The following is a 14,008-nucleotide window of genomic DNA, read 5'->3' as shown; positions in this document are numbered from 1 at the left end:
GTAAAGGAATGTAGCACCACGCACGGGTGCGATCAAGCGTGCACGCGTGTGCGGATGCCCCCCGGTAGCGCGCAGTGGGGACCCCCCCTCTCTTCCCCCGGTCCATTCCAGCTCCTGACAGCGGCATCCTCCGCTTTTACCCGCGTACACGAACGCACGCACGCGCACGCGCGCGCAGCAGCGCTCCACTTACTTCCGAAGCTGCTCCCGCATCGCGGCGGCGCTCTGCCCGCAGTGGGGGCGTCGATTCCGGGAGGAGGGGGGCAGGAGCAGCCGCGGTCCTCTCGCACGAGGAGCGGCGCGCGCGCGCGACCTCACCGACCGACTGCGCGTGTGTCCGTTCACCGGGAGCCGAGACGGCCGCAGAGGAAGACCTGGATCAGTTCTGTCCTTCAGAACCGGGGGGAGAGGCTTCCGGCCGCTCCTTCACAATAAAAGCCCGGAGCTTTCGCGGTCGGAGTGATGGAGGATTGGACGTGACCACGTGACGGCCCCCATCATCCTCATGTGGTTCAGTGAAAGTCTGAGACCTTAAAGTTCATCTGAAAGTTGACTGCAGACAGCTCAGCTCATCACGTGGTCACTAGGGGGCGTGTTTTAACGACGTGAGGTCAGTTTATCAATCATGATCAGATCCAGACCTGGATCCTGTGGATCAACAGGAGATGCTGGCATGGGCGGGGCTGTCTGATCACAAAGGGGGCGTGGCCTCTCCCTCATGCATTTGACCGTGTTTTCTTCCCCGTCCACAGACACATTTATAAAGTCACGTGTTCCGTGATATGGAGCTGCTGAGCGGAAGAAGGAACCTTTTATTACTGCTCTGGATTTCTCCGTTTTATTTTGAAAGGATACAGGAGCAGTTTCCGGTCCCTCCTTTCCATGAAGCTCTGAACACACAGCTCCCCCCTCCCTCCTCCCTTCCCCTTCCCTCTGTTTGAAGGAAAGCTCAAAGAAGCCCCCCTCCCAGCAAAAAGAGGATACATTCCAGCATTCAGCACCACCGGGGGAGGGAGTGGGGGGTGGCAGGAGCAGAGGGGGAGGAGTCTGAGGGGGGGCTCCCTCCTTTGTAAATCAAAGGAGCGGCAAGCTGCTGAAGCTCCTGAAGATCCAGGTCTGTAGTGGGACACGGATCCACGTCTGTGGACTCTGAGACCTTTAGTGAGGACACAGATCCACGTCTGTGGACTCTGAGACCTTCAGTGAGGACACAGATCCAGGTTTGTGGACTCTGAGACCTTCAGTGAGGACACAGATCCAGGTTTGTTGACTGTGAGTCCTTCAGCTGGACACAAATCCTGGTTTGTGGACTCTGAGCCCTTCAGCTGGACACAAATCCAGGTTTGTGGACTCTGAGCCCTTCAGCTGGACACAAATCCAGGTTTTTGGACTCTGAGACCTTCAGTGAGGACACAGATCCAGGTCTGTGGACTTTGAGACCTTCAGATGTCGTGACCCTGACACACTCATGTCCGTCTGACAGATACTTTAGAATTTATTGAGAAAATGTTCATTGTTAAAATAGAAACTGTAAATATTTGCTTTGACAAAACTGAATCAGAACGATTTCCACCTTCTCTTACGGTTTGATGAGGAACCGGATCAGAACCCAGACCAGAACGTTCTTCAGAACTTACTTGATGTAGTAGGGAACGTTGTTTGGAGAGATGCCCTGCTCGAACGGACTCTCTACAGATCCTGTGGAGACAGACCAGAAGACAAAGACGATCATGAACACTCGGGGAAAACTACACAACTGCAGAGAAAACTACAAACACAACTGCAGAGAAAACTACAAACACAACTGCAGAGAAAACTACAAACACAACTGCAGAGAAAACTACAAACACAACTACATAGAAAACATCACAACAACTGCAGAGAAAACTATACAACAACTTCTACAACTACAGAAAACTGTAAGAACTAAATACACATCAACTAAAAGTATAGAGAAAACTGCACACACAAGTACAAAAAGAACTACATATACAACAGTAACCCAAATGGGAATAAGATAAAAACAACAAGTTGTTGTTTTTGTCAGTGTAGTTATTGCTGTTGTGGATTTCGTTTGTGTTGCTGCTGTTGTGGTTGTGTTTGTTCAAATAGTTGCTTTTGTGTTGTTGTCTTCACCACTGGAGTTTGTTGTTTGTTTTACTTGGTATTGTTGACTTCAGACTTCACTGATAACAACAACAATGTCAACAGTTACAACAACCACAACCTACACCAGGGGTCGGCAACCCAAAGTGTTGAAAGAGCCACTTTGGACCAATATAATAAAAACCAAATATGTCTGGAGCCGCACAAATTGAAACAGCTTATTAAAGTCTTACACTGAAAGTAACACATGGAGAATGTGTCGAATAAACGATTATTTCTCCTGCTGCGTGTCCTCGTGTCATATAAGCTGCATTTTTGGCCTCATGACAAGTTGGTGAGATATTGCAGCGTCAAACTATCTGACAAAAGCTGAAAAACCTCATAATGAACATCTGAGCTTTTATTTTGACATCCCTCAATGACATAACGAGAGGGGGTCCTGATCAGTCTCTCCCTCATTCTCACTCCAGGTGCAGGAAGAATTCAAACATAACAGGACAAAATCATAAATGTTCAACAAATGTTCAACAGTCAGACAACAAAACACGTTGACGAAAACCCAAACTTAAATCCAATTTCAGTCAGACAGGCAAAAGAACGGGTAACCCACAATTCCTTGCGCTGCCAGACCGACAGCAAGCCCAGCGCGTGTCTGAGACCATCACTACAATATGAATGAATTACAGTTTGTTTCATTGCTTTGATGAAATTAAAGAAATGCAATAAAGAAATACGATTTTTGATGTCATTTTTATTTAGAGGATTTGAAAAAAAAAAAACACAAAAATGTAACGTGCACCTTTAAGGTGCTTCCACACTGGCCGCGTCAATCAACACTTTCAATGAAGAGTCAATATAAGCGCGTGCACACCTAAATTCCTGCCCTCCAAGTCTGGAGCGCGCGTGAGTTTTTTAGTCAGACATTTAAAAGGACAGAGTTGTGAAAACAAAAGTCTTCAGAAAGATTTGGGGGATTTTCAACACTTTTACTTTCGGTTCTCCCTGTTGTAGATGCAGATGAGCGCTAATGAACAGTAAAAATACAATAGAAGGAGAATCTCCTCCCCGCCACGCACCGCACGCGGCCGGTGGAGGAGAAATGCACATCGCCGCGCTCAGCAGGTGGTATCCACACCGGAGCAGCGCGGTCACGCACGCAGTGGCGGGGAGGAGATTCTTCTTCTATTCTTCTTCTACTGTTCATTAGCGCTCATCTCATCTTGGTGTCATATTAACCTGACCGGACACAAACCGTAATGATTCATTTCTCCTTCGTGATCACGTTTGGTACTTCTGTGCTTTGAAGCAGACTCCGCCCACAAGCAGCTCCCGCGCTGAATCTTCAATCCGGTTCAAGATTTCCACGCACAGTTACAGCTCTGAGCTGCTGCGACTGTGCGTGGAAATCTTGAACCGGATTGAAGATTCAGCGCGCTCAATGCGTGCCGATTTGTACGTGGAGCTCGTGACCCGACTTCAAAACCCGCGTAGCAACGTGCGCTCACGTGCGCTCCAGACGCACGGGCAGGAATTCTGCTGTGCGCTGACTCAGACGACGTGGAAGCATCTACACTCATCTCACAACAACTGGAAAACGTAAAGGATGTTTGTGTCATGTTTGTCCTCCTACAGAAATCGTATTAAAACAAAAATATTGTGGCAGCCTGACTGTTAATTTAGAAATAGTTCCTTGTTAGTGGGTGGAGTTAGTGTCTGTGCTTGTGTTGCATTATGGGACTTGAGTGTTTTACCGGCACCATGAGTGAGAGTGGTGTGTGTATGAGTGAGGCTCCTCACAGTGTCGGCTGTTCTGTGGTTCGGAGCTGTTAAAAAAATGGTAGTCAAAATGTTGACACCAACTGGTCTCCATGGCCTGCGTGTGCGCTTCTTACTCCAATCACGAGGGATTGTACAATGTATGGGGCACAAGTGATGTCTGGATTTAATCTGCCAGTCATCAGTGGCTCTGCTCCCACCCAAATCGCTACTATATGTTTCCTTCCAACATTTCATATTATTTTGAGACCATTTTAGAAAAAACGCCACTGAGCCGCAAGGGGGTGCTTGAAGAGCCGCATGCGGCTCCGAGCCGCAGGTTGCCGACCCCCGACCTACACAAAGACAACAACGGTGTCACAGAAATACAGGTAACAGCTGACTCACCCTGCTGGAGGCTGAAGTGAGCATCTGTCAGCTGCTTCAGGTGATCCTTGATGGAGATCTGGAGAAGAAAACAGCAGTAATGAGGAGATCAATCCAGATCCAGGGATCACGGATGAAAGACTCAAAGTTATCTGTAACGGATCCAAAACAGATCCAAAAGATCATTATAAAAGCCAAAATATCTAATGATCCTTGATGGAGATCTGGAGAAGAAAACAGCATCAGAGCAGCGGAGACGAGGAGATCAATCCAGATCCAGAGATCACAGATGAGAGACTCAAACTGATCCATAACTGATCCTTAATGGATCCAAAACGCTTCATGAGCTCGTTCTAGGACCTGAATTATCAGTTGAAGACCACCAGAGAGCATGCTCTCCAACCACATCTAAACATGTTGCAGCAGTCAGTTTTAGTGCTGTAAGTGGACCGGCACCGGCCTTCGGGTCACTTGGTACCGGGCCGCACTGACTGAATAAATACCTCCCTCACATCTGTCCGTGACTTCCTCTTGGTAGATGTTGAGAAGTTTTCTTCGTGGTTCTGGGTCCAGAACCGATAGATGGAAGCAGTTGCACCAAGTCTATGCTTAACGGGTGCAGTTTTGAGGCGGGAGCAGCAGACATCCAGGTAGAACGTCCTGATATCTAGTTACATAATCCTGTGCTGGTAACAATGTTCCACCGACCCGGTTCTGTTTGGACCCGCGGGTCCTGGAGACGGCCGAGTGTGAGCAGAATGACGGGGTACCTGCAGGAGCCTCCAGCGAGTGTTCAGATCCTCGACTCGCTCCAGGTTGGAGGGCGACAGCTGGATGTTGATGGGATCAAAGGCGGACGCCAGCTGGTTCATATGAGTGACATCATCTTTGATCAAAGCCACTTCCTCCTGGAACTCCTGCAGGAACACGAGGAGCTCCTTCAATGACCACTCACCTCATGTCACAGTACTAGAAAGGGTTATAGTAGTAGGAGAGTGCTGGGACGAAAACAAAACTAACAGTTCATTACCAAATAGGGACGAATTAATTCAGTACAACAATTCTATCAAACATGCAAAACAGAAATATTATTCAAAATTGATAACAATTACTCAAAGATTATTTTCTCTACTATTGACCGGTTGATCAATCCGATCTCTTTTGGTCGTGTACTATACTCAGTAATACAACATGTGAGGAGTTTGGAGTCCACTTCAGTGATAAAATAAATAGGATTAGATTTAATATCTCCCAACGACCACTAACAGTTCATTCTGTTGGACTCCCCTTGACTAGTAAAAACACACTTGACAGTTTTATCTTGATTGATGCTACACAGCTTCAGAAAGTGATTTCTCAACTTAAACTAAAACCTGTTCTCTCGACCCCATCCCCACTTCCTTTTATCCTGTGAGGAGGAGCTCCTGAACATTGTTAATGTCTCTTCAGACTGGATGTTCCCTCCGTCCTTAAAGACCGCCATGGTGAGACCCACTCTGAAGAAGAGTGGTTTAGAGGCTTTAAATCTGGACTACCACCGACCATCGATTTTAAGGTTCTATTATTGGTTTACAAGGCCTGACATGGTATTGGAGCTTCATTTTTATCAGATTTACTTTTAGTTTATAACCCTCCCAGAACCCTCAGGTCTTCAGGTGCAGGTCTGCTGGTGGTCCCAAAAGTTAGGACTAAAACCTTTGGCGAGGCCACATTTCAGCTCTGTGGACCTGACCTGTGGAACAGCCTGTCTGAGGGTGTGAGACCTTCATCCACTGTGGAGGTTTGTGAGAAAAAGCTCAAAACTCATCTTTTTAGTAAAGCTTTTACTTAGTTCTTACACATGTTTTTAGTGGATATTTTACTTGCGGGATGTTCATGTTGCTGGATTTTTAATGTGTTTTTATTTGTTTTTTATTTTATTTTATTATGAATGCTTTTTCGACTCTCTGTCTTACTGTTATTCATGACTGTGGAAAGCACTTTGAGATGCTATATAAATAAAGTCGAATTTGAATTTAAAGTCATAATCTAGTGATAGTACTAGCTACATCAGGAGTGTCAAACTCAATCTCACACTCATCCAAACCACACTTTGGGTCACTGGACGAACAGGATTAACATTTATTAAACACTCTAAAACTACATTTTTAAAACTTTAAAACCGTAACTTTTAACATAATCATGAACTAGATATACAGCATTACCTGTGATAATGCTAATGTGAATGCTGTAAGCTGAATGTGGCTGCTGAAGATTCTAGTGCTGATAGCTGAAGATGCTAGTGCTTATAGCTGAAGATGCTAGTGCTGATAGCTAAAGATGCTAGTTCTGATAGCTGAAGATGCTAGTGCTGACAGCTGAAGATGCTAGTGCTGATAGCTGAAGATGCTAGTTCTGATAGCTGAAGATGCTACTTCTGATAGCTGAAGATGCTAGTGCTGATAGCAGAAGATGCTAGAGCTGACAGCTGAAGATGCTAGTGCTGATAGCTGAAGATGCTAGTTCTGATAGCTGAAGATGCTAGTTCTGATAGCTGAAGATGCTAGTTCTGATAGCTGAAGATGCAAGTGCTGATAGCTGAAGATGCTAGTGCTGATAGCTAAAGATGCTAGTGCTGATAGCTGAAGATGCTAGTTCTGATAGCTGAAGATGCTAGTGCTGATAGCTGAAGATGCTAGTTCTGATAGCTGAAGATGCAAGTGCTAATAGCTGAACAACAGATGAAAAACAGCCGCTGGGCTAATTCTGGCTCATTTATGCAATGCTTTTAATGTTAACTGTCCCTGAGAAAATAAAAAATAATTTAAATCAAAAGGCTGAACGTGCTGAAATTGGTAGCTAAAAACGCTGAAGCTAATAGCTGAAAACTGATAGCTAAAAACGCTAAAGTTGATAGCTAACTGCCAGCTAAAATACTAGCTAAATGCAAAATTTGACCAAAAAACTACATGAGAAAAACTTAGGTTAGCCAAAATGGCTAGCATGTAGGTGAAAAAATAGGTAAGCTTCAAAATATCCTTAAAAAAATTAAAAAACCTAAATTAGCTAAAACAGCTAGAATATGGCTGAAAAATAGGTAAGCTTTAAAATATCCTGAAAATAGAAAAAAAAACACCTAAATTAGCCAAAACAACTAGTGTGTAAATATTAGCTAAACTCCAAAGTAATAATGATTTTCTTTGTTCTATTTCAGGACACAGGGGTTGTTTATTTAGTAAACTGTGTTCTATGTAGTGATTCGTGGTGTCCAGTTTACTGTTATCGTCCCCATTGATAGTCAGACTTCGGACCGGTTTGTCCGATATGGATGTAACAAGCTAGAAGAATGACAATTTTCTAAACTTTAAACCGTAACTTTTTAACATAATTATGAAATCATGAATATTATCCCAGAATAAATCAACTTAAACCTTAAATAACTTTCAATATTTTACTCTCCAAAATCATATTTTGTCGAACAAGAAATAGTATCAGTCTCTCTAGAGATCGTCTAAACTGCTGTAGGATGCTACAGTTCATCACCACGTTCAAGCTAGCACCATCTACAGCTGTCTAGAGCTTTGGTCTCATGGACCTGTACAGGTGTTGGGGGTTCATAGAGAGGTGAGTGTCTAAGTCTTTCTAAGAGTCCATGACTATTCTTCTTCAGAACCAGACCCTTTTCTTTAAAGTTCCTTTCAGGTTTGTCTTTAGAAAGAGACGTTCAGGTTCAGTCAAATTCAGATCGTCTAACCTTCAGGTCATCAGTGGAGACTCCCTCATACCCTCAGTTCTGAAGGTCTGACCAGCAAAGACCCCACAGGACAGACTTAGTCAGTAGTTATGAACGAGAACTTCCTAAATTCTATCTGGTTGTAGTGAAATTCTCTCAGCTACACAGAATGAAGACTAAAAAAGCAGAAGGGGACAGAGAGGAACCAGCAGTCAGTCATCAAAGACTGGAAGTGACTGGAACTGTCTGGAAAACATTGAGACAAGAGTCACATGTGGACTAGATCTGGTCCCTTCTGGATCATGTGTGTTATAGCAGAACCATCAGAACATGTATAGTACGGGCTGAACCTGAAGGACGGTTAGAACATCAGAACATTTATAGTACGGACTGAACCTGAAGGACGGTTTGGACATCAGAACATTTATAGTACGGACAGAACCTGAAGGACGGTTTGGACCTTTCTGGATCTTGTGTTTTATAGCAGAACCATCAGAACATTTATAGTACGGACTGAACCTGAAGGACGGTTTGGTCCATTCTGGATCTCGTGTTTTATACCCGACACATCAGAACATTTATAGTACGGACAGAACCTGAAGGACGGTTTGGACATCAGAACATTTATAGTACGGACTGAACCTGAAGGACGATTAGAACATCAGAACATTTATAGTACGGACAGAACCTGAAGGACGGTTTGGACATCAGAACATTTATAGTACGGACTGAACCTGAGGGACGGTTAGAACATCAGAACATTTATAGTACGGACTGAACCTGAAGGACGGTTTGGACATCAGAACATTTATAGTACGGACTGAACCTGAAGGACGGTTTGGACATCAGAACATTTATAGTACGGACCGAACCTGAAGGACGGTTTGGACATCAGAACATTTATAGTATGGACTGAACCTGAAGGACGGTTTAGACCTTTCTGGATCATCTCATCAGTTACTGGTGTTAATACAGTTCAGGGAGTTTACAGCCATTCGGAGACTTTAACTTCATAAAGACGATAGAATCCTGTTTGATGATCAAGTAGAAGTACATGGTCACATGACCACGGCTTTCTGTTTCTTTTATCCCCTAGCATCCCTGTCATGTAAGAGAGGGAGGAGCCAAGGCTCACCTTGACTCTGTCGATGTTCTCGGTCAAAGCCGCGGCGGACAGCTCCTGGACCGGCTCCCAGGCCTCCCGGACCGCCTCGGCCTGCCTCAGCTGCGTGTCCAGGAGGTCCTGCGCCTCCTGCAGTTCTGTCAGCTGCTCCAGAGCCAGCTCCAGCCTCCTCTGCCAGTCCGCCGAGGCGCCGTTGAGCAGCTCCCACTGGCTCCTCACGTCGTCGGCTTCTTTGCGCAGGACTCTGCCCACGTTCTGAGCGCGCTCTTCTGGACTGATGTCTGGAGGAGAACCGGCAGAAGAACTGAACTAGGTCATCAGGTTCTCTTCAGACAGAAAAAGATCATTTCATCTGCAAAGAGACATTTTTCTGCTTGAGAACAGGGTCCACAAACCGTTTGTTGGACTACTTTGGGGTTCAGCTAATATTTCAGATTCATGCTAGCTGTTTTGGCTAAATTATTTTTTTTCCAGCTTTTTAGGCTAATTTGGCATTTCTCTAATATTCTAGCTAGCAATCAGCTTTAGCCATTTCAGCTATCAGCTTCAGCAATATCAAGTATTATCCTCAGCATTTCAGCCATCAGCTTCAGCATCTTCAGCTATCATTACTAGCATCTTCAGCTGCCACATTCAGCTTACAGCATTCACACTAGCATTATGCCAGGTAATGCTATATATCTAGTTTTTAAAATGTTTTAGTATTCATTTATATTCTATGAAGATTACAGAAATGAATTATTTAAAATTCAGCTATGTGTGGCTTTCTGGAAAACTGTAAATGTTCATGTTTAGGCTGTGATTGTTACACTTTTTCTGTCAGCCTTACAGTGACCCCGCCCCCCATCAGAGATGAAAGCAGTTATGTGGCCCTCACAAGAACAAGTGTGGGGACTCCTCCTTTAGAACATAGTTCTGTCTTCAGCTGACAGGAACATGTCTTTATCTCCACGCAGAAGCAGCTCAGGTGTGTGGTTACCTCTGGACTCCGCCCAGGATGTGTCTGGAGGAAGCTCCGACAGGAAGGTGGACACGTCATCCAGAGCTTTGATCACATCGGGCTCCCTCACTCTGAGCTCCCTCCTGAAGCCCTGAAAGAACAGCTGATGTTCAGGACCGTGGTGTAGAGTGGAGTTCTGGGTAGGACACTTCCTGTTTGTCCTTCTCTAAACATCCGTCAGTGTTAGCTTTTCTTAAGGGTTTCACAGACAGTAGGTTCAACAATAATCCACGTTTCCAGACTGGAGAAGACAAATCTGGACCTCTTACTCTGTGTGTTTCCAGCTGTGCCTGAACTGTGGGGACGTCGCCCCCTACTGGAGCCTCCTGCTCCAGCTGCTGAGCTCTCAGTCGGATCCAGTTGAGCAGCTCCTGCAGGTTCATGTGGACCCTCCTCCATGGAGCCATCTCCGAGTCCAGCTGGGACCTGAAACACCAACAGTGGTAGTCCTGGTTCTGGTGCTCACGTCCCCCTCCCGGCGCCGGTCTGACCAAGCTCACCTCATGCTCAGAGTCTTATTGTTCAGGTCGGTCCAGCGCTGCCTCATGTTGTCCAGACGTCTCTGCAGCAGAACTTTGTCCTCCGACTCCCCCAGCGACGACACAATCCGGCGGCCGTTCTCGTCCAGACAGTGGTACAGCTCCGTGTGGCCGTCGATCTCCGCCTGCAGTTCCTGAGGCGGACCCAGACCCGGACAGGTGAGTCAGTCAGAAGTACAGGAGACTTAGAACTTCAGGAAACTCTGAGGAATGTTCGGTGGAGGTCTGAGAGGGAAACTGTGAAAAACAGAACCTGGACGAGTGTAAGAAGAACCAGACAGAAGACAAAGGATGTGACCGGATCAGAGAATCCTCTCTGCAGTCTGGATTCAGTCTGGTGTGGTGTTGGAGGTGGATAACATCAGGATCATTTTGGGTTGTGTACTGGGTCGGGTTGGTGTTGTATTGGATCAGTGTTGGATCAATGTTTAATCGGTGTTGGATCAGTGTTGGATTAGTGTTTAATCGGTGTTGGATCAGTGTTGGATCAGTGTTGGATCAATGTTGGATCAATGTTTAATCTGTGTTGGATCAGTGTTGGATTGGTGGAGAACATTAGGTTTATTTTGGGTTGTGTACTGGGTTGGTGTTGTATTGGATCAGTATTGGATCAATGTTTAACCCTTCCGCTCTCTTTGGGGTCCAGTTGACTCCAACCACATATTGATATGTGATTTCTTCCATGACAAAGGTGGACAGGATTTTATGTCTGTCATGGACATTAGTGAAACTCAAAAATCAAAGATAAAAAAAAGTTCAGCGCACTGTCTTGGGGGGTCCAGATGACCCCACTTTTAATGTAAACAAACTAAGGAGAGCGGAAGGGTTAATCGGTGTTCGATCGGTGTTGGATCAGTGTTGGATCAGCGTTTAATTGGTGTTGGATCAGTTATGGATCAGTGCTGGATCAGTGTTGGATCAGGGTAGGATCAGTGTTGGATCAGTGTTGGATCAGTATTGGATCAATGTTTAATCGGTGTTGGATCAGTGTTTGATCTTTGTTGGATCAGTGTTGGATCAGTGTTTGATCTTTGTTGGATCGGTGTTGGATCAATGTTGGATTGGTGTTGGATCAGTGTTTAATCGGTGATGGATTGGTGTTGGATCAGTGTTGGATCGGTGTTGGATCAGTGTTTATTCGGTGTTGGATCAGTGTTGGATTAGTGTTGGATCAGTGTTGGATCAATGTTGGATTGGTGTTGGATCAGTGTTGGATCGGTGTTGGATCAGTGTTTATTCGGTGTTGGATCAGTATTGAATCAGGGTAGGATAAGTGCTGGATCAGTGTTGGCGCTGCACACTTCTCTGCTAGAATCTGGTGTATTAGTTCTGTCTGGACCGGTTATTCCTGACTCCACCCCTATAAACCACTTTTTTCCCTTTTTCTTTCACATCTGAGACAGCGTCCTGCTGCATCTTTACTTTAGAAAACAGACACACTTTGGACCTTTTTGCTGCCAGCCGCTCTTCTATTCACGTATGTTTGCTCTCTCGTCAGTAGAGGAACCTTTCTGACTGGAGCAGGAAAGCAGTGAATGAGGAGAGAGCTGCCAAATCTTTTTAACCAACGTCAGAACAAAGTAGTGGACGCCGTCTCCACGCTGCTACAACGCCACTACCTTTAAGCAGTCTTCATTCTTGACTTTCTCGCATTGATAAGAGCAAAATTCAGACCTTGTCACCCAGAATTCAAGACAGTTTGATACTTTTCAGGGTCTTAATTCCGATAAATGACATCTAAGCCTTTGATGGACCCACGGTCACCTGTTCTATGGTAGTGGTTGGGATGGGTAGGGTCCAACACAGAATAACTCCACTGTCTTTGTTCACATCTTCTCTGAAACGTCTGGAAACTTGAATGTCTTCAGGACGTTGTTCCTCAGGAACGTTTGATCTTTGTCAGAGAAACCTAAACACCATACCTGGAGTGTGACCTCCGTATCTCCTCATCTCAAACACAGACGTGATGAAAGCAGCAGACAAGCCGAGGCCACAATGCTGATGTCATCAGGAGGACCAGACTTCACAACAACACTGAACAGCAGCACACCATGTCGACCATGTCGACCATGTCGACGGCCGACCAGTTTGGAGCCAAAACCGTTCTGGATTTGGATTTGTGTCTCCAACCTGAACACGGTAGACTCTCCGCCACAGCATCCTGTCGGCCTGAAAACCACGACTACTCCAGAAGAAGCTGAAACACAGTCGTCTGTTCTTGGGTCTTGTTCCTGGTTGGACTGGTAGTCGTCATGGTGATACCAAAGGTCAGGACGATGTCGGCGTAGGATCCAGGAGGACGGCGCCCAGACAGCAGCAGAGAGGACTAGAACCAGACTGATGCTTTTGACATGCTGGACTTCCAGCAGCTGCTTCAGACTCAAAGGAACTGAGGGAGAACTGATCACTAGCTCCTCTGATGACGGTCACAGCGTGGGCGTCAGAACAGAGCTCGCCATTCAACCCGGCGGGGGAAGCCGGTCTGAGGAACGGAGGAATCTCTCCATCCGCCTCACAGCATTTCTGTCATTCCAGACCAGAGTTGGTCGGCTGTGAGCGCCCCCTTCCTCCACGAGGGGAAGTCAGACCTCTGTGTCTGAAAAAGACCCCAAACCTGATGTCTGACAGACCTGTTAACGAGGTAACGAGGAGGAGGGGTTTAAGGCGGAGCTAACTCCTGTACACACACTGAAGCTCTTATCAACCCCACAAACCTGAACTCAACTGAAGCACTAATCAACAGAGATGCCCATCGATCATTATGTCACATGTGTCAAAGTCACGGCCCGGGGGCCGGGTCTGGCCCTCGGGGTAATTCTATCCGGCCCTCCAGATCATTTTATTGTTATTAATGACCCGATGTTATCTTGAACTCATTTCTAACTTGTATAATTCAGACAAAATATATAATATATGAGTTATTTAAGGTTTAAGTTGATTTATTCTGGAATAATATTCCTGTCGGTTTTTATTATTCACAATTATGATGAAAAGTTACCATTTTAAATTTTAAGAAATTGTCATTCTATTACCTTTTTGGACTATTTTGGCATTTACTAAGATTTTTTAGGCTATTTTGAAATTTAGCTAATGTTTCAGCTACATGGTAGCTATTTTGGCTAACCTAAGTTTTTATTTATTTATTTTTTTATTTTTTTACGCTAATTTGGCATTTAGCTAATATTTCAGCTGGCTATTGACTTCAGTCTTCCGTTTAGTTTTCAGCTATTAGCTTCAGCGTTTTCAGCTATCAGTTTTGTAAGAACTAGCATCTTCAGCAGTCACATTCAGCTCACAGCATTCACACTAGCATTATCACTGGTAATGTGATATCTCTAGTTCATGATTATGTTAAAAAGTTACAGTTGTAAAGTTTTAAAAATGTA

General features: G+C 45.2%; 1 protein-coding gene across 7 annotated transcripts in view; it reads right to left on the bottom strand.

Annotated features, from left to right (window-relative positions):
- dmd (dystrophin) overlaps positions 1–14,008 on the bottom strand; it is a 94,669-nt gene that overhangs the window by 18,391 nt on the left and 62,270 nt on the right. For all 7 annotated transcript variants that reach the window (XM_024263140.2, XM_024263145.2, XM_024263142.2 and 4 more), the window contains 7 exons: positions 10,584–10,756; positions 10,353–10,509; positions 10,063–10,174; positions 9,096–9,364; positions 5,019–5,165; positions 4,270–4,327; positions 1,638–1,698 (listed from right to left, as the gene is read on the bottom strand). In XM_024263140.2, the coding sequence (XP_024118908.1) occupies positions 1,638–1,698; positions 4,270–4,327; positions 5,019–5,165; positions 9,096–9,364; positions 10,063–10,174; positions 10,353–10,509; positions 10,584–10,756 (977 nt within the window). The remainder of the gene's footprint in view (positions 1–1,637; positions 1,699–4,269; positions 4,328–5,018; positions 5,166–9,095; positions 9,365–10,062; positions 10,175–10,352; positions 10,510–10,583; positions 10,757–14,008) is intronic.

This window comes from Oryzias melastigma, linkage group LG2, assembly GCF_002922805.2.
Source record: "Oryzias melastigma strain HK-1 linkage group LG2, ASM292280v2, whole genome shotgun sequence".
Lineage (NCBI taxonomy): Eukaryota > Metazoa > Chordata > Actinopteri > Beloniformes > Adrianichthyidae > Oryzias > Oryzias melastigma.
The sequence above is the reverse complement of the archived record's forward strand: the minus strand, read 5'-3'. Positions and strand labels throughout refer to the sequence as shown.